The sequence below is a fragment of the Scyliorhinus canicula genome, chromosome 2, assembly GCF_902713615.1.
Source record: "Scyliorhinus canicula chromosome 2, sScyCan1.1, whole genome shotgun sequence".
Taxonomy (NCBI): domain Eukaryota; kingdom Metazoa; phylum Chordata; class Chondrichthyes; order Carcharhiniformes; family Scyliorhinidae; genus Scyliorhinus; species Scyliorhinus canicula.
This window is the reverse complement of record NC_052147.1, coordinates 15,785,812-15,804,361: the sequence shown is the minus strand read 5'-3', so window position 1 is coordinate 15,804,361 and position 18,550 is coordinate 15,785,812. Positions and strand designations below refer to the sequence as shown.

Here is an 18,550-nt window from a genome sequence, read left to right as displayed (position 1 = left end):
AAAATGGTGCTGGTAACATGTCTTCATTCTTCCTTAATCGTGGTTTCCCACCCCCTCTGGTCAACATGGCTCTTAGCCGTGTCCGACCCATTTCCCCCACCTGCTGCTCTCACCCCCTCTCCTCCCTCCTAGAATCAGGATTGGGTCCCTTCTCCTCACTTTTCACCCACCAGCCTCTGCATTCAAAAAATCATCCTCTGTCAGTTCTGCCAATTCCAGCATGATTCCACCACTCACTCCCCCGTCAGCATTTTGCAGGGGCCGTTCCGTCCGGGATGCCATGGTCCACTCCTGCACCACGCCCACTCTCTTCCCACGGCACTTTCCCATGCAATTGCAGAAGGTGTAACACCTGCCCATTTACCTCCTCCCAGCTCACCATCCAAGGGCCTAAACATTCTTTTCAGGTGAGGCAGCACTTCACGTGCACCTCCTTCAATCTGGTCTTTTGCATTCGCTGCTCCCAGTATGATCTACTCTACATCGGAGAGATTAAACGCAAACTAGATGACCACTTTGCAGAACACCTCCAGTCCGTCCGCAAGCAGGACCCAGTCCTTCCTGTCGCTGCCATTTCAACTCACCTCCCTGCTCGCATGTCCACATGTCCGTCCTTGGCCTGCTGCAATGTTCCAGTGAAGCCCAGCACAAACTGGAGGAACAGCACCTCATCTTCCGATTAAGCACGTTACAGCCTTCAGGACTCAACATTGAGTTCAACAACTTCAGACTGTGAACTCTCTCCCCACCTTCACCCCATTTTTATTTCCATTCATTTATTTTCATTTCTTCCATTGATCTGTTTTTCCCTCACCATTTCCCCACCTAGGGTAGCACGGTAGCACAAGTGGATAGCACTGTGGCTTCACAGCGCCAGGGTCCCTGGTTCGGTTCCCCGCTGGGTCACTGTCTGTGCGGAGTCTGCACGTTCTCCCCGTGTGTGCGTGGGTTTCCTCCGGATGCTCCAGTTTCCTCCCACAGTCCAAAAACGTGCAGGTTAGGTGGATTGGCCATGCTAAATTGCCCTGAGTGAGCAAAAAGGTTAGATGGGGTTATTGGGTTACGGGGATAGGGTGGAAGTGAGGGCTTAAGTGGGTCGGTGCAGACTCGATGGGCCGAATGGCCTCCTTCTGCACTGTATGTTCCATGTTCTAACTTTCCTAGTTGCCCTTTGACTCACTGCTCACCTTTGTTCTGTCATTAACACATTCTGATCTCTTAATGTGCCATTATCTGCACCCTCTTTAGCCTTAATCATCTCCATTTACATTCCGTTTGCCTTTCTGCCCACTACATCTTTGTTAATCTCCACCTATCGTTGGACCTCACTGCTCCACGCCCCCACCACAACAGTACGAACTTAATCCTATTTCTTTTTTTAAAAATGTGTTTATTCAAAGTTTTTCAAAACGTTTTACAGAACACTCCAAAAAGAAAGACAATGCAAAGAAAAAAGGGCAACATGGCAACCAAACAGAACAACTTAACCCTCTAAACGATAAACAGTGTAACACTACCACCCAGCACCCCCCCCCCCCCCCCCCCCCCCCCACTTGCTGATGCTGTTGACCTCCCCTCGTAAGGCAAACTTTATCTTCTCCAACCTGAGAAACCCCGCTATGTTGTTGATCCAAGCCTCCCACTTGGGGGCTTTGCGTCCCTCCACAATAACAAGAGCCTTCTCCGGGCTACCAAGGGGGCAAAGACCAGAACTCCGGCCTCTTTTGACTCCTGCACTCCCGGATCCTCCGATACCCCAAATATCGCTATCCCCCAACTCGGTTTTACCCGAGTGTCCAGGACCTTGGACATGACCTTTGCAAAGCCCTTCCAAAACTCCGCAAGCGCCAGGCACGCCCAGAACATATGGGTGTGGTTTGCTGGGCTCCCCAAACACCTCACACATCTGTCCTCCACACCAAAAAACCTACTCATCCTCGCCCCTGTCATATGCGCCCTGTGTACCACTTTAAACTGGATCAGGTTGAGCCTGGCGCAAGGTGAGGAGGAATTGACCCTGCCCAGGGTGTCAGTCCACAGGCCCTATTCCAGCTCCTCACCCGGCTCCTCCTCCCATTTGCCCTTCAACTCCTCCACCGAGGCTTCCTCCGCCTCCTGCAGCTCCTGGTATGTCTCCCGAGATCTTACCCTCTCCGACCCACACACCCGAAATCACCCTGTCCTGTATCCTGCGGGCAGGCAGCAATGGAAATTCTCCTACCTGCTTCCTGACAAACGCCCGAACCTGCATGTACCTGAAGGCACTTCCCGGGGGTAACCCAAATTTCTCCTCCAGTGCCTTTAGACTGGCAAATGTCCCGTCAATGAATAGATCCCCCAGCCTTCTAATTCCCGCCCGCTCAAAGCTTCAGAACCCACCATCTATCCTGCCCAGGGCAAACCTATGGTTATTCCGTATCGGGGTCCAAACTGAGGCCCCCGTCTCCCCCCTGTGCCGCCTCCATTGCCCCCAAATCTTCAGCGTTGCCGCCACCACCAGGCTTGTGGTATACCGCGTCGGCGGAAGCAGCAACAGTACCGTCACCAGTGCCCCCAGGCTAGTACCTACACAAGATGCCGCCTCTCGTCTTTTCCATGCTGCCCCATCTCCCTCCATCATCCACTTCCGAATCAGCGACACGTTTGCTTACATAAGAACTAGGAGCAGGAGTAGGCCATCTGGCCCCTCGAGCCTGCTCCGCCATTCAATTAGATCATGGCTGATCTTTTGTGGACTCAGCTCCACTTTCCGGCCCGAACACCATAACCCTTAATCCCTTTATTCTTCAAAAAACTATCTATCTTTACCTTAAAAACATGTAATGAAGGAGCCTCAACTGCTTCACTGGGCAAGGAATTCCATAGATTCACAACCCTTTGGGTGAAGAAGTTCCTCCTAAACTCAGTTCTAAATCTACTTCCCCTTATTTTGAGGCTATGCCCCCTAGTTCTGCTGTCACCCGCCAGTGGAAACAACCTGCCCGCATCTATCCTATCTATTCCCTTCATAATTTTAAATGTTTCTATAAGATCCCCCCTCATCCTTCTAAATTCCAACGAGTACAGTCCCAGTCTACTCAACCTCTCCTCATAATCCAACCCCTTCAGCTCTGGGATTAACCTAGTGAATCTCCTCTGCACACCCTCCAGCGCCAGTACGTCCTTTCTCAAGTAAGGAGACCAAAACTGAACACAATACTCCAGGTGTGGCCGCACTAACACCTTATACAATTGCAACATAACCTCCCTAGTCTTAAACTCCATCCCTCTAGCAATGAAGGACAAAATTCCATTTGCCTTCTTAATCACCTGTTGCACTTGTAAACCAACCTTCTGTGACTCGTGCACTAGCACACCCAAGTCTCTCTGAACAGCGGCATGCTTTAATATTTTATCGTTTAAATAATAATCCCGTTTGCTGTTATTCCTACCAAAATGGATAACCTCACATTTGTCAACATTGTATTCCATCTGCCAGACCCGAGCCCATTCACTTAACCTATCCAAATCCCTCTGCAGACTTCCAGTATCCTCTGCACTTTCGCTTTACCACTCATCTTAGTGTCATCTGCAAACTTGGACACATTGCCCTTGGTCCCCAACTCCAAATCATCAATGTAAATTGTGAACAATTGTGGGCCCAACACGGATCCCTGAGGGACACCACTAGCTACTGATTGCCAACCAGAGAAACACCCATTTATCCCAACTCTTTGCTTTCTATTAATTAACCAACCCTCTATCCATGCTACTACTTTACCCTTAATGCCATGCATCTTTATCTTATGCAGCAACCTTTTGTGTGGCACCTTGTCAAAGGCTTTCTGGAAATCCAGATATACCACATCCATCGGCTCCCCGTTATCTACTGCACTGGTAATGTCCTCAAAAAATTCCACTAAATTAGTTAGGCACGACCTGCCTTTTACGAACCCATGCTGCGTCTGCCCAATGGGACAATTTCTATCCAGATGCCTCGCAATTTCTTCCTTGATGATAGATTCCAGCATCTTCCCTATTACCGAAGTTAAGCTCACTGGCCTATAATTTCCTGCTTTCTGCCTACCTCCTTTTTTAAACAGTGGCGTCACGTTTGCTAATTTCCAATCCACCGGGACCACCCCAGAGTCTAGTGAATTTCGGTAAATTATCACTAGTGCATCTGCAATTTCCTTAGCCATCTCTTTTAGCACTCTGGGATGCATTCCATCAGGGCCAGGAGACTTGTCTACCTTTAGCCCCATTAGCTTGCCCATCACTCCCTCCTTAGTGATAACAATCGTCTCAAGGTCCTCACCTGTCATAGCCTCATTTCTATCAGTCGCTGGCATGTTATTTGTGTCTTCCACTGTGAAGACCGACCCAAAAAACCTGTTCAGTTCCTCAGCCATTTCCTCATTTCCCATTATTAATACCCCAAGAAGTCTCCAAACTCCCTGAGGGTTTGCATAACCTCCCCCAGCCCCCCCCCCCCCCCCCCCCCCCACCAAACCCCTCCAGCTTCTAGATTCCCTCAGCGCCATGGCCAATGGCTCAATTGGCAAAGCAAACAGCAGGGGGGGGGGACAGAGGGCACCCCTGCCTTGTTCCATGATACAGTCTGAAGTACTCTGACCTCAACTGGTTCGTCGATACACTCGCCACCGGGGCCTGGTCTAACAATTTAACCCCTCCCCAAACCCAAACCTACCTAGCACCTCCCACAGGTACCCCACTCCACCTCCACCCGGTCAAAGGCCTTCTCCGCGTCCATGGCCGCCACCACCTCTGCATCCCCCCCCCCCCCCCCCCCCCCCCCCCGAGGGCAAGCCTCCGCACATTTGCATTCAACTGCCTGCCCTTCACAAACCCCGTCTGATCCTCATGTATCACTCCCGGGACATAATCTTCAATCCTAGTGGCCAGGACCTTCACCAACGACTTGGCATCCACATTGAGGAGTGAAATCGGCCTAAACGAGCCACACTGCAACGGGTCTTTGTCCCGCTTGAGAATAAGCGAGATCAGAGCCCGCGACATCGTCGGGGGAAGATTACCTTTTTCTCTTGCCTCGTTAAAAGTTCTCAACAGCAACGGAGCCAACAGTTCCGAAAACCTCCTATAAAATTCAATCGGGAACCTATCCGGTCCCGGGGCCTTGCCCGCCTGCATACTCCCTTAACCAGCTCCTCCATCTCAATCGGGGCCGCCAAGCCCTCCACCTGCTCCTCCTCCACCCTCGGAAACCCCACTTGGTCCAGGTACTGCCGCATCCCCCCCCCCCCCCCCCCCCGGCGCGCTCCTTCAACAGCCCCTCCTCGGGGGATTCCGCATATCTCCTATCCACCCTACATATCTCTCCTACCAATCTATTCCTCTCCCTCTTCTCTCTGTGGGCCCTGGTGGAGATCAGCTCCCCTCTAACCACCGCCTTCAGCGCCTCCCAGACCACAGTCACAGAGACCTCCCCATTGTCATTGGCCTCCATATACCTCTGTATACACCCCCGGATCCGCCCACAGATCTCCTCATCCGCCAATAATCCCACGTCCAAGCGTCACACTGGGCGCTGGCCCCTCTCTTCTTTTTTTTTTTTCTTTTTTTTAAATAAATTTAGAATACCCAATTCATTTTTCCAATTAAGGGGCAATTTAGTGAGGCCAATCCACCTACTCTGCACATCTTTGGGTTGTGGGGGCGAAACTCACGCAAACACGGGGAGAATGTGCAAACTCCACACAGACAGTGACCCAGAGCCGGGATTCGAACATGGGACCTCGGCGCCGTGAGGCAACAGGGCTAACCCACTGCGCCACCGTGCTGCCCTGGCCCCTCTCTTCTCCCAACTCCAGATCCACGCATTGCGGGGCGTGATCCGAAATCGCGATGGCCGAGTACTCTGTCCCCTCCACTCTCGGGATCAGCACCCTGCTCACCACGAAAAAGTCTATCCATGAATAGGCCTTGTGCACGTGGGAAAAGAAGGAGAACTCCCTCACCCTTGGCCTAGCAAACCTCCACGGATCCACTCCCCCCCCCCATCTGATCTATAAACCCCCTCAGGACCTTGGCTGCAGCCGGACTCTTACCTGACCTAGACATAGACCGATCCATTGCCGGGTCCAGTACCGTGTTGAAATCCCCCCCCCCCCCATAATCAGGTTCCCCACCTCCAAATCTGGGATCCGGCTTAGCATCCGCTTCATGAACCCTGCATCATCCCAATTTGGGGCATATACATTCACCAGCACCAGCCGGGCCCCCTGCAGCCTCCCACTCACCATCACATACCGGCCCCCTTTATCCGCCACAATGCCCACCGCCTCGAAAGTCACCCGCTTGCTCACCAGGATTGCCACCCCGCTGTTCTTCACGTCCAGCCCAGAGTGAAAGACCTGCCCCACCCATCCCTTCCTCAGCCTGGTCTGATCCGCAACTTTCAGGTGCGTCTCCTGTAACATGGCTACGTCTGCCTTCAGTCCCTTTCAGTGCACAAATACCCGGGCCTTCTTGACCGGCCCATTCAGGCCTCTCGCATTCCACGTGATCAGCCGGATCGGGGGGCTCCCCCCTCCCCTTGCCGACTAGCCATCTCCTTTTTTAGGCCAGCCACATGCACACGCCTCCCGCTCCTTCCAGCCCCCCAGGCGGAGGCTCCCCGCCCCGACTCTCCCTCTTATCTCCAGCTCCCCCTCAGTCAATACAGCAGCAACCCAGTACCCGCCCCCAACCCCCCACTCCCCCGGCCAAGCAATTGCTTGACCCCCCTCCTCCCATTGCACTCCCGCATGTCAGCTGACTCCTGCTGACCCCGGCCGCTCCCGCCTCTGCCACCGATCCTCGCAGAATTCCCTCCTAAAACCAAAGTCCCCCCCCTCCTCACCCCTTGCAGACCAATGTGGACTCCAATCCAATACCGCCTCCCCGCGTCCGGACCCGCCCCCTCTCTTTCCGCGGGAAAAGAAAACCCACGCTCCCAGTCCGGGCTGACCTGCCCTCTATGGCGCAGCTCCATTCTCCTACAACCTCACCCCCATCCCCAGAGGCCCAGGGTTCCCGGCCCCTTCTCCCCCCACCGAACGCGGGGAACAACCCCTCCCAGATCAGCGCCTGCACAGAAAAAAAAAGAAAACACAAATATCGTCCCCTCCCACCCACAACATCCCCCACAACATGCTACAGACCACTAATTTAAGTCCAGCTTCTGATTTTTGGTAAAGGTCCACGCCTCGTCCGGCGTATCAAAATAGTGGTGTCGGTCCTGATATGTGACCCACAGTCGCGCGGGCTGTAACAGCCCGAACTTCACCCCCTTTCCGTGGTGAACCACCTTGGCCCGATTCAATCCTGCCCTCTTCTTGGCCAGCTCTGTGCTCCAGTCCTGGTAAATGCGAATTTCAGCATTCTCCCACCTGCTGCTCCGCTCCTTCTTCCCCCATCTCAAAACGCACTCTCTGTCGGTGCAGCGGTGAAACCTCACCACCACAGCTCTCGGCGGCTGATTCGCCCTCAGTCTCCTCGCCAGGACTCTAAGTGCCCCATCCAGCTCTAGGGGCCTCGGGAGGGCTCCCGCGCCCATCAGCGTGCTCAGCATCGTGGCTACATACGCCCCAGCATCCGACCCCTCAATACCTTCAGGGAGACCCAGAATCCGCAAATTCCTCCTTCTCGACCTGTTATCCAGATCCTCGAATTTCTCCTGCCATTTTTTATGTAGCGCCTCATGCGCCTCCACTTTCACCGCCAGGCCCAGGATCTCGTCCTCGTTATCAGGGGCCTTCTGCTGCACCTCTTTAATCGCTGTCCCCTGCATCCTCTGGGTCCCTACCAGCCTTTCAATCGACGCCTTCATAGGGGCCAACATCTCCGCCTTCAATTCCGCAAAGCAGCTTCTCAGAAACTCTTGCTGCTCCCACGACCATTGAGCCCACGCTGCCTGGTCTCCGCCCGCCGCCATCTTGCTTTTTCGCACCGTTCTCCTCTCTTCTCTAATGCCCCTTTTTTGACCGCGCCGCTCCTGGTCCACTGCATACAGTGCTAGGGGAACCTTACTGCCGTCTTCCCACACCAGGAATCGTCGACCAAGTGCTGCTGGGGCTCCTTAAAAGGGCCCAAAAGTCAATTTTCGGCGGGAGCTGCCAAACGTGCGACCGACCCAGGCATAGCCGCAACCGGAAGTCCACTTGATCCTATTTCCAGTTCTCTCTAGCTTTGACAGTCATTCAGACTGAAAACGTCAGCTCCCTTCTCTGCACAGATGCTATCAGACCTGCTGAGATAGCCCAGTATTTTCTGGTTTTGTTTCAGATTCCAGCATCCGGAGTAATTTGCTTTTTATGGAAGTTCAGAAGGAGGCCACCCGGCCCATCGAGTCCGCACCGACCCCAGTAAAGAGCAGCCTACCCAAGCCCTCCCCCCGCCGAATCCAGCAAACCCCCCCCCCCCCCCCCCCCCCCACACACTGCCAAATTAGCATGGCCAATCCACCTAACCTGCACATCTTTGGACTGTGAGAGGAAACCGGAGCACCCGGAGGAAACCTACTCAGACACGGGGAGAACATGCAGACTCCACACAGACAGTGACCCAAGTCGGGTATCGAACCTGGGACCCTGGAGCTGTGAAGCAACTGTGCTAGCCACTATGCTACCGGGCCGCCCGGTGATTGCAAACCAAGCACGAATCTCTTCCCATTTGATCTACCTCAATTCAGCCCCTCAGCATACCTTGCGATTTGCATTTCTCACAGATACTCGCCCGAGTTTGCTTCTTAAAGCACCGAACCATTTCGCCTCAACCATTTCCTATGGTAGCGAGTTAACCACCTCTCTTTGAGTGGATATTATTTCCTTATTTTCCAATTTATTAGTCCCTAGTTTTGGAGTCACCCCACAAGTGAAATCATTCCATCCAGATCTACCCCTGCTGTCCAACCCCTTCATACAGTAAGTCTCCATTCTCTGTCTTCTCAAGAATGAAACTCTGCTCTGTTCAATTTGATCTGAGAGCTCAAAAGATTTCGGCTCCGGCACCCCCTTGTTTAAAAAAAAGTACTTTCTCCAGTGTTTGTCTGTCTCTCTTTATAGTACAGGGATCAGAATTGGGCACTGTTACTCACTAAGTGCAGCCCAACAGGAGGGTCCTGTACAAGTGGAACATAATATGCATAAGATAAAGATGCATGGCGTTTAAGGGTAAAGTAGTAGCATGGATAGAGGATTGGTTAATTTTTTTTTTTTTTAAATTTAGATTACCCAATTATTTTTTCCAATTAAGGGGCAATTTAGCATGGCCAATCCACCTACTCTGCACATTTTTGGGTTGTGGGGGCGAAACCCACGCAGACACGGGGAGAATGTGCAAACTCCACACGGACAGTGACCCAGAGCCGGGATCGAACCTGGGACCTCAGCGCCGTGAGGCGGTTGTGCTAACCACTAGGCCACCGTGCTGCCCTGAGGATTGGTTAATTAATAGAAAGCAAAGAGTGGGGATTAATGGGTGTTTCTCTGGTTGGCAATCAGTAGCTAGTGGTGTCCCTCAGTGATCAGTGTTGGGCCCACAATTGTTCACAATTTACATTGATGATTTGGAGTTGGGGACCAAGGGCAATGTGTCCAAGTTTGCAGACGACACTAAGATGAGTGGTGAAGCAAAAAGTGCAGAGGATACTGGAAGTCTGCAGAGGGATTTGGATAGTTTAAGTGAATGGGCTAGGGTCTGGCAGATAGAATACAATGTTGACAAATGTGAGGTTATCCATTTTGGTAGAATAACAGCAAATGGGATTATTATTTAAATGATAAAATAGTAAAACATGCTGCTGTGCAGAGGGATCTAGGTCGAAGTGCATGAGTCGCTTTACAGGTGCAACAGGTGATTAAGAAGACGAATGGAGTTGATAAAAGAAATGAAAATCGCTTATTGTCACAAGTAGGCTTCAAATGAAGTTACTATGAAAAACCCGAGTCACCACATTCCGGCGCCTATTCGTGGAGGGGCTGGTGCGGGAATTGAACCGTGCTGCTGCTCTGCCTTGGTCTGCTTTAAAAGCCAGCTCTTTAGCCCTGTGCTGAACAGAGTTTAAGACTAGGAAATAAGCTGCAACTGTATAAGGTGTTAGTGAGGCCACACCTGGAGTATTGTGTTCGGTTTTGGTCTCCTTACCTGAGAAAGGACGTACTGGCGCTGGAGGGTGTGCAGAGGAGATTCACTAGGTTAATCCCAGAGCTGAAGGGGTTGGATTACGAGGAGAGGTTGAGTAGACTGGGACTGTACTCGTTGGAATTTAGAAGGATGCGGGGGGGGGATCTTATAGAAACATATAAAATTATGAAGGGAATAGATAGGATTGATGTGGGCAGGTTGTTTTCCACTGGTGGGTGAAAGCAGAACTAGGGGGCATAGCCTCAAAATAAGGCGAAATAGATTTAGGACTGAGTTTAGGAGGAACTTCTTTACCGAAGGGTTGTGAATCTATGGAATTCCTTGCCCAGTGAAGCAGTTGAGGCTCCTTCATTAAATGTTTTCAAGATAAAGATAGGTATGTTTTTGAAGAGTAAAGGGATTAAGGGTTATGGTGTTCGAGCCGGAAAGTGGAGCTGAGTCCACAAAAGATCAGCCATGATCTCACTGAATGGTGGAGCAGGCTCGAAGGGCCAGATGGCCTACTCCTCCTAGTTCTTATGTTCTTAGATTGTCGCTAATAGAATATTTTGCCTCAATTGACAGTACGCATGACCATTAACAGTAAATTATTTTGTCTCAGTTTTTTAACATAAATGTAGAGTACTCAATTATTTTCCAATTAAGGGACAATTTAGCATGTTCAATCCACCTACCCTGCACATCTTTGGGTTGTGGGGGTGAAACTCACACAACCACGGGGAGAATGTGCAAACTCCAACAAACTCCACACGGACAGTGACCCAGAGCCGGGATTGAACCTGGGACCTCGGCGCCGTGAGGCTGCCGGGCTAACCCACTGCACCACTGTGCTGCCCGATTTTGTCTCGGTTGACAGGATGTCATGGGCAGCACGGTAGCACAAATGGATAGCACTGTGGCTTCAAAGTGCCAGGGTCCCAGGCTCGATTCCCTGCTGGGTCACTGTGCGAAGTCTGCATATTCTTCCTATGTCTGTGCTGGTTTCCTCCGGATGCTCCGGTTTCCCCCCACAGTCCAAAGACGTGCAGGTTAGGTGGATTGGCCATGGTAAATTGCCCATAGTGTCCAAAAAGGTTAGGAGGGGTTATTGGGTTACGGGGATAGGGTGGAAGTGAGGGTTTAAGTGGGTCAATGCGGACGCGATGGGCCGAATGGCCTCCTTCTGCACTGTATGTTCTATGATGCACTTACCCTTTAATACTTGACTCAGCACTCAGCCCGGCAAAACACACCAGGCAGGTATTCCGTCCGTTGTTCTGGGGACATGGCAAAACAGAAACACGTGGCAATTTTCTGTGGGTGTTTGTGTCTCCAAATGAGGGGATGTTGCGTGTGAAGACAAACCGAGATGACCTCTCCCTGCTTCTCTCCCGCAGGTTTAAGCACATGCAGATCCGGGTTAATGCGGAGTCCGCTGCTTTCTACAGGTAAGGCCGCGAGTCAGCGAGTTCCTGTGAATGAACGTGTTGTAAAAGGACATCACCCAAGGAGCTGTGTGGGTGTAAGCAGCTGTTTTGAAATCACCAAGTTGTTCGAAAGACTTGCATTTACACAGCGCCTTTAGCAACCTCGGGGCAACCCAAAGCACTTCACTGCAAGGGAAGTTACTTTTGAAGCTGTAGTATAGGAAGTAGCAGTTAATTATGTGAGCAGCAAGCTCCCACAAACTGCAACAGGAGAACAACTGCATAATTTGGTTATAGTTGTTACGGGCCAGGGTTGAGAGAACCCCAAAGTGTATCATGACCTGACCCACAACTTTTAATAGATTGTGGTTATGGGGAGCACACGGGCCTACTTTATCGGTGGGATGCAACAGAGATCTACAGGACTTTTAAATTCAAACAATGTTTATTTATCAAACCAGTTAACACTTTATAAACCCACAGTAAACATCTTAACAACTATCAACACCAATAAATCCCCCAAAGAATACAGTACTCTATAAGTAACTCTTAATCTGTCCTTGTAACACCCACAAGACAAAAATAACCCTTTTTACAGAAAGACATCAGGTTTAACTTCTCTACTGAGAGCAGTTACCACTTTGAAATCACCAAATGAACATTCTTTAGCTTGTAGCAATTCATACATATCTTGCTGTGACTGCAGCTTCTCTAAATCTAAAACTAAACTAAACCCTGTAGCAGACAGCCCAAAGTGCAAGTAAAGCAGACAGACAGCCCAGCTCCACCCACACTCTGACATTCATTTCTTAAAGGTACATCCACTACAGCTATCTTATAAACACCCATTTCTTAAATGTACTCTCACATGACACTGTGGATGTTGGTTGAGGGATTGATACTGGCTAGGACACCAGGGAGTACCCCTCCGTTCTCCGCAGGGCCAACCCTAATAATGCCAAGGGATCTTTTACATACAGCTGAGAGGGCAGGCGGGCCTGCGGCTTAATGTCTCACCTGAGAGACAACACCTCCAACAATGCGGCACTCCCTCACTCAACACGGCACTGGAATAACAGTCTGAATGTTGTGCTTCTGACCCTGAAATGGGAGTTGGTGGGGTGGGGGGGGGGGGTTGTGGAGGGGCGAGAGTGCTACCTGAAGGGCAGATTTGTTTTACAGTCAGCGACCTCTCGTGACCTTGAACATAGGCAGTTTGGGACCAATTTGATGCTGGGTGGGGGGGTTGTTAATGGAGCCGGTGTACGGTTGAGAGATGAGGAGACAAGAACGGGTGACTGGGGAGGTGTGTGGTTGAGAGAAGGGAAGGAAGGGAAATGGGAATTCAGATCCGTGTGAATGGGGTCGTTGAGGTAAGGGATAGCCAATCCAAGAAATGTGACCTCGAGCGGTTTCCGTGGAGAGTTACCAGCACAGCTCCAGGGGTGGGGGATTCTGGCTCCACAGTTAGGTTGGCGTAGCTACAATTGTTCTCCTTGGAGTAAAGGAGCTTGAGAGGAGATTTATTCGTGGTGTACAAAATTCTGACAGGCTGAGATAAGGTGGACAAAGAAAAACTGCTCCCATTAGTTGATGGACCAGGGGACACACGTTTAAGATTTTGGTAAGCGACATGAGGAGGGTGTGGGACTTATTTACTCAGCGAGTGCTAATGACCTGGAGCACATTGTCCACAAAGGGGGTGGAAGTCAAGACGATAAATCATTTCAAAAGGAAATTGGACGGGCAATTGAGGGAAATGAATTTGCAGAGCTGCTGGGATAGAGCCCGGAAATGGGACAGGCTGGACAATGTACCAGCACGACCTTGATGGGCCAAATAACCACCTTTCTGTGCTGTAACGACTGTTTGACAAGCAGTAAGGTGGGCAGGACACAGGGAGACCAGATGTCCCGGTTTTCCATTAAGCCTCCCAGTGTCCCAGCAGCTTTTTCCAAAATGCTCCAGTCTTCAGTCCGCCGAGACCCCTCCCCTTTACCCCACCCCTCACATCCATGGGACTGGTTCACCTTTCAGTGCCCTGATTGGTCAGACTGTCAGAACGCCTCAGGCAATCCATGTGGGAGGTCAGTGGAGGTGAGCTAAGCAGACACGTTTCCATTACATAAAATTGCTCAAAAGCTGGTTCTAGTTGACAGAATCACTCATGAAGCCAAAAGAATGGCTTTGTGGATAGGAAATGGAAATGTCACCCTGATGTAGTATAGGTGCCCTTCATAGACTAGACTATAAATGATGGATCAGAATAAACAGAAACTTGATCTTCATTTGACCCTTACTACCCCTAACCTTTGCCTCTGGTTCACTTAGTGTACATGAGAAATAATTTGTTCTGTGGAACAGGTTAGGAGATCTTGATCAAATGAAAGGTTATAAACTGAGTGGGAATGGGGTGGGCGATGGAGTGATGGGTGCGGGGTAACGGGGCCAGGGTGGCGTGGGGTTGCGGGGACGGGGTGTGCGAGAACAGGGTGTGTGGGGGAATGGGATGGTGGCATGTGAGCGGATGGGGTGGGGGTGTGGGCGGATGGGGTGGGGGTGTGGGCCCATGGGATGGGGGTGTGGACCCATGAGATGGGGGTGTGTGGGCCCATGGGATGGGGGTGTGGGCGGATGGATTGGGGGTGTGGGCCCATGGGATGGGGGTGTGGGCAGATGGGCTGGGGGTGTGGGCCCATGGGATGGGGGTGTGGACCCATGAGATGGGGGTGTGTGGGCCCATGGGATGGGGGTGTGGGCGGATGGATTGGGGGTGTGTGGGCAGATGGGCTGGGGGTGTGGGCAGATGGGCTGGTTGTGTGTGGGCGGATGTGTGGCGGTCTGTGAGCGGATGGGGTGTCGGTGTGAGAGCAGATGGGGTGTAGGAGGATGGGGTGGCGGGGTGTGGGGGGATGGGGTGGCAGGGTGTGGGCAGATGGGGTGGTGGGGAGTGGGCGGCTGGGGTGGCGGGGTGTGAGCAGATGGGGTGTGCGAGAATGGGGTGTGGGGGGATGGGGTGGCGGAGTGTGGGCGGATGGGGTGGTGGGGTGTGGGCGGATGGGGTGGCGGGGAATGGGGTGTGGGCACATGGGGTGGTGAGGAGTGGGCGGATGGGGTGGTGGGGTGTGGGCGGATGGGGTGGCGGGGAATGGGGTGTGGGCGGATGGGGTGGCGGGGTGTCGGGGGATGGGGTGTGGGATGGGTGACGGGGTGCGGGCGGATCGGGTGGTGGGGTATGGGGTGGTGGGGTGTGGGCAGATGGGGTGGTGGGGAGTGGGCAGCTGGGGTGGTGGGGTGTGGGCGGATGGGGTGGTGGGGTGTGGGCGGATGGGGTGGCGGGGAATGGGGTGTGGGCGGATGGTGTGGCGGAGTGTGGGCGGATGGGGTGGTGGGGTGTGAGCGGATGGGGTGGTGGGGTGTGGGCGGATGGGGTGGCGGGGAATGGGGTGTGGGCGGATGGGGTGTGGGCGGATGGGGTGTGGGCGGATGGGGTGGTGGGGTGTGGGCGGATGGGGTGGTGGGGTGTGGGCGGATGGGGTGGCGGGGAATGGGGTGTGGGCGGATGGTGTGGCGGGATGGGGTGTGGGATGGGGTGGCGGGGAATGGGGTGTGGGCGGATGGGGTGGCGGGGTGTGGGCTGATGGGTGGTGGGGTGTGAGCGGATGGGGTGGCGGGGAATGGGGTGTGGGCGGATGGGGTGGCGGGGAATGGGGTGTGGGCGGATGGGGTGTGGGCGGATGGGGTGTGGGCGGATGGGGTGGCGGGGAATGGGGTGTGGGCGGATGGGGTGGCGGAGTGTGGGCGGATGGGGTGGTGGGGTGTGAGCGGATGGGGTGGCGGGGAATGGGGTGTGGGCGGATGGGGTGGCGGGGAATGGGGTGTGGGCGGATGGGGTGGCGGAGTGTGGGCGGATGGGGTGGTGGGGTGTGAGCGGATGGGGTGGCGGGGAATGGGGTGTGGGCGGATGGGGTGGCGGGGAATGGGGTGTGGGCAGATGGGGTGGCGGAGTGTGGGGGGATGGGATGTGGGATGGGCTGGCGGGGTGTGGGCGAATGGGGTGGCGGGGAATGGGGTGTGGGCGGATGGGGTGGCGGGGAATGGGGTGTGGGCGGATGGGGTGGCGGGGTGTGGGCAGATGGGGTGGCGGGGTGTGGGCGGATGAGGTGGCGGGGTGTGGGGGGATGGGGTGTTGGATGGGCTGGCGGGGTGTGGGCGAATGGGGTGGTGGGGTGTGGACGGATGGGGTGGTGGGGTGTGGGGGATGGGCTGGTGGGGTGTGGGGGGATGGGGTGACGGGGAATGGGGTGGTGGGGGATGGGGTGACGGGGAATGGGGTGGTGGGGTGTGGGGGGATGGGGTAGCGGGGTGTGGGGGGATGGGGTGGCGGGGAATGGGGTGGCGTGGATGGGGTGACGGGGAATGGGGTGACGGGGAATGGGGTAGCGGGGTGTGGGCGGATGGGGTAGCGGGGTGTGGGGGGATGGGGTGGCAGCGTGTGGGGGGACGGGGTGGTGGGGTGTGGGGGACGGGGTGGGGGGGGGATGGGGTGGCGGGTGTGGGCGGATGGGGTGGGGGGGATGGGGTGACGGGGAATGGGGTAGCGGGGTGGGGGGATGGGGTGGCGGGGAATGGGGTGTGGGGGGATGGGGTGACGGGAATGGGGTAGCGGGGTGTGGGGGGACGGGGTGGTGGGGTAGCGGGGTGTGGGGGGATGGGGTGGTGGGGGGATGGGGTGGTGGGGTGTGGGGTGGATGGGGTGGTGGGGTGTGGGGTGGATGGGGTGGTGGGGTGTGGGTGGATGGGGTGTGGGCGGATGGGGTGGTGGGGTGTGGGGGGATGGGTTGGCGGGGTGTGGGGTGGATGGGGTGGCGGGGGATGGGATAGCGGGGTATGGGCGGATGGGGTGGTGGGGGGATGGGGTGACGGGGTGTGGGCAGATGGGGTGTGGGCCCATGGGATGGGCGGATAGGGTGGTGGTGCGTGGGCAGATGGATTGTGGGGATGGAGTGGCGGGGTGCGGGCAGATGAGGGGCGGGGTGTGGGCGGATGGGGTGGTGGGGTGTGGGCGGATCGGGGGGTGGGTGATGGGTTGACGGGGTATGGGTGTGAGCATCGGGGTGGGACCGACAAGGTGGAGGTCGATGGGGGTTGACGATGTGAGGAACCAGGGTGTGCTGTGTGAGAGGGTTAATGGGGAGTGCTGTGTGAGAGGGTTAATGGGGAGTGCTGAGTGAGAGGGTTAATGGGGAGTGCTGTGTGAGAGGGTTAATGGGGAGTGCTGTGTGAGAGGGTTAATGGGGAGTGCTGTGTGAGAGGGTTAATGGGGAGTGCTGTGTGAGAGGGTTAATGGGGAGTGCTGTGTGAGAGGGTTAATGGGGAGTGCTGTGTGAGAGGGTTAATGGGGAGTGCTGTGTGAGAGGGTTAATGGGGAGTGCTGTGTGAGAGGGTTAATGGGGAGTGCTGTGTGAGAGGGTTAATGGGGAGTGCTGTGTGAGAGGGTTAATGGGGCGTGCTGTGTGAGAGGGTTAATGGGGAGTGCTGTGTGAGAGGGTTAATGGGGAGTGCTGTGTGAGAGGGTTAATGGGGAGTGCTGTGTGAGAGGGTTAATGGGGAGTGCAGTGTGAGAGGGTTAATGGGAGTGCTGTGTGAGAGGGTTAATGGGGAGTGCAGTGTGAGAGGGTTAATGGGGAGTGCTGTGTGAGAGGGTTAATGGGGAGTGCTGTGTGAGAGGGTTAATGGGGAGTGCTGTGTGAGAGGGTTAATGGGGAGTGCTGTGTGAGAGGGTTAATGGGGAGTGCTGTGTGAGAGGGTTAATGGGGAGTGCTGTGTGAGAGGGTTAATGGGGAGTGCTGTGTGAGAGGGTTAATGATGGGGAGTGCTGTGTGAGAGGGTTAATGGGGAGTGCTGTGTGAGAGGGTTAATGGGGAGTGCTGTGTGAGAGGGTTAATGGGGAGTGCTGTGTGAGAGGGTTAATGGGGCGTGCTGTGTGAGAGGGTTAATGGGGGGTGCTGTGTCAGAGGGTTAATGGGGCGTGCTGCGTGAGAGGGTTAATGGGGAGTGCTGTGTGAGAGGGTTAATGATGGGGAGTGCTGTGTGAGAGGGTTAATGGGGAGTGCTGTGTGAGAGGGTTAATGATGGGGAGTGCTGTGTGAGAGGGTTAATGGGGTGTGCTGTGTGAGAGGGTTAATGGGGAGTGCTGTGTGAGAGGGTTAATGGGGAGTGCTGTGTGAGAGGGTTAATGGGGAGTGCTGTGTGAGAGGGTTAATGGGGAGTGCTGTGTGAGAGGGTTAATGATGGGGAATGCTGTGTGAGAGGGTTAATGATGGGGAGTGCTGTGTGAGAGGGTTAATGGGGAGTGCTGTGTCAGAGGGTTAATGGGGAGTGCTGTGTGAGAGGGTTAATGGGGAGTGCTGTGTCAGAGGGTTAATGGGGAGTGCTGTGTGAGAGGGTTAATGGGGAGTGCTGTGTGAGAGGGTTAATGGGGAGTGCTGTGTGAGAGGGTTAATGGGGAGTGCTGTGTGAGAGGGTTAATGGGGAGTGCTGTGTGAGAGGGTTAATGGGGAGTGCTGTGTGAGAGGGTTAATGGGGAGTGCTGTGTGAGAGGGTTAATGGGGAGTGCTGTGTGAGAGGGTTAATGGGGAGTGCTGTGTGAGAGGGTTAATGGGGAGTGCTGTGTGAGAGGGTTAATGGGGAGTGCTGTGTGAGAGGGTTAATGGGGAGTGCTGTGTGAGAGGGTTAATGGGGAGTGCTGTGTGAGAGGGTTAATGGGGAGTGCTGTGTGAGAGGGTTAATGGGGAGTGCTGTGTGAGAGGGTTAATGGGGAGTGCTGTGTGAGAGGGTTAATGGGGAGTGCTGTGTGAGAGGGTTAATGATGGGGAGAATGATGAGAAGGGACATTGCTTGCAAACACCTTCAGTGTGAGCAGGCTCCTTCAGATAAGTTGTGAATTAATTTGTTCTGATGTGCATGGTGACAGAGCAGGAAGAGTGGAGCACATG

General features: G+C 54.2%; 1 protein-coding gene across 1 annotated transcript in view; it reads left to right on the top strand.

The window, feature by feature from the left end:
* abcd4 (ATP-binding cassette, sub-family D (ALD), member 4) overlaps nucleotides 1–18,550 on the top strand; it is a 63,265-nt gene that overhangs the window by 12,073 nt on the left and 32,642 nt on the right. The window contains exons 7-8 of the mRNA XM_038821479.1: nucleotides 11,523–11,573; nucleotides 18,529–18,547. Of these exons, the coding sequence (XP_038677407.1) occupies nucleotides 11,523–11,573; nucleotides 18,529–18,547 (70 nt within the window). The remainder of the gene's footprint in view (nucleotides 1–11,522; nucleotides 11,574–18,528; nucleotides 18,548–18,550) is intronic.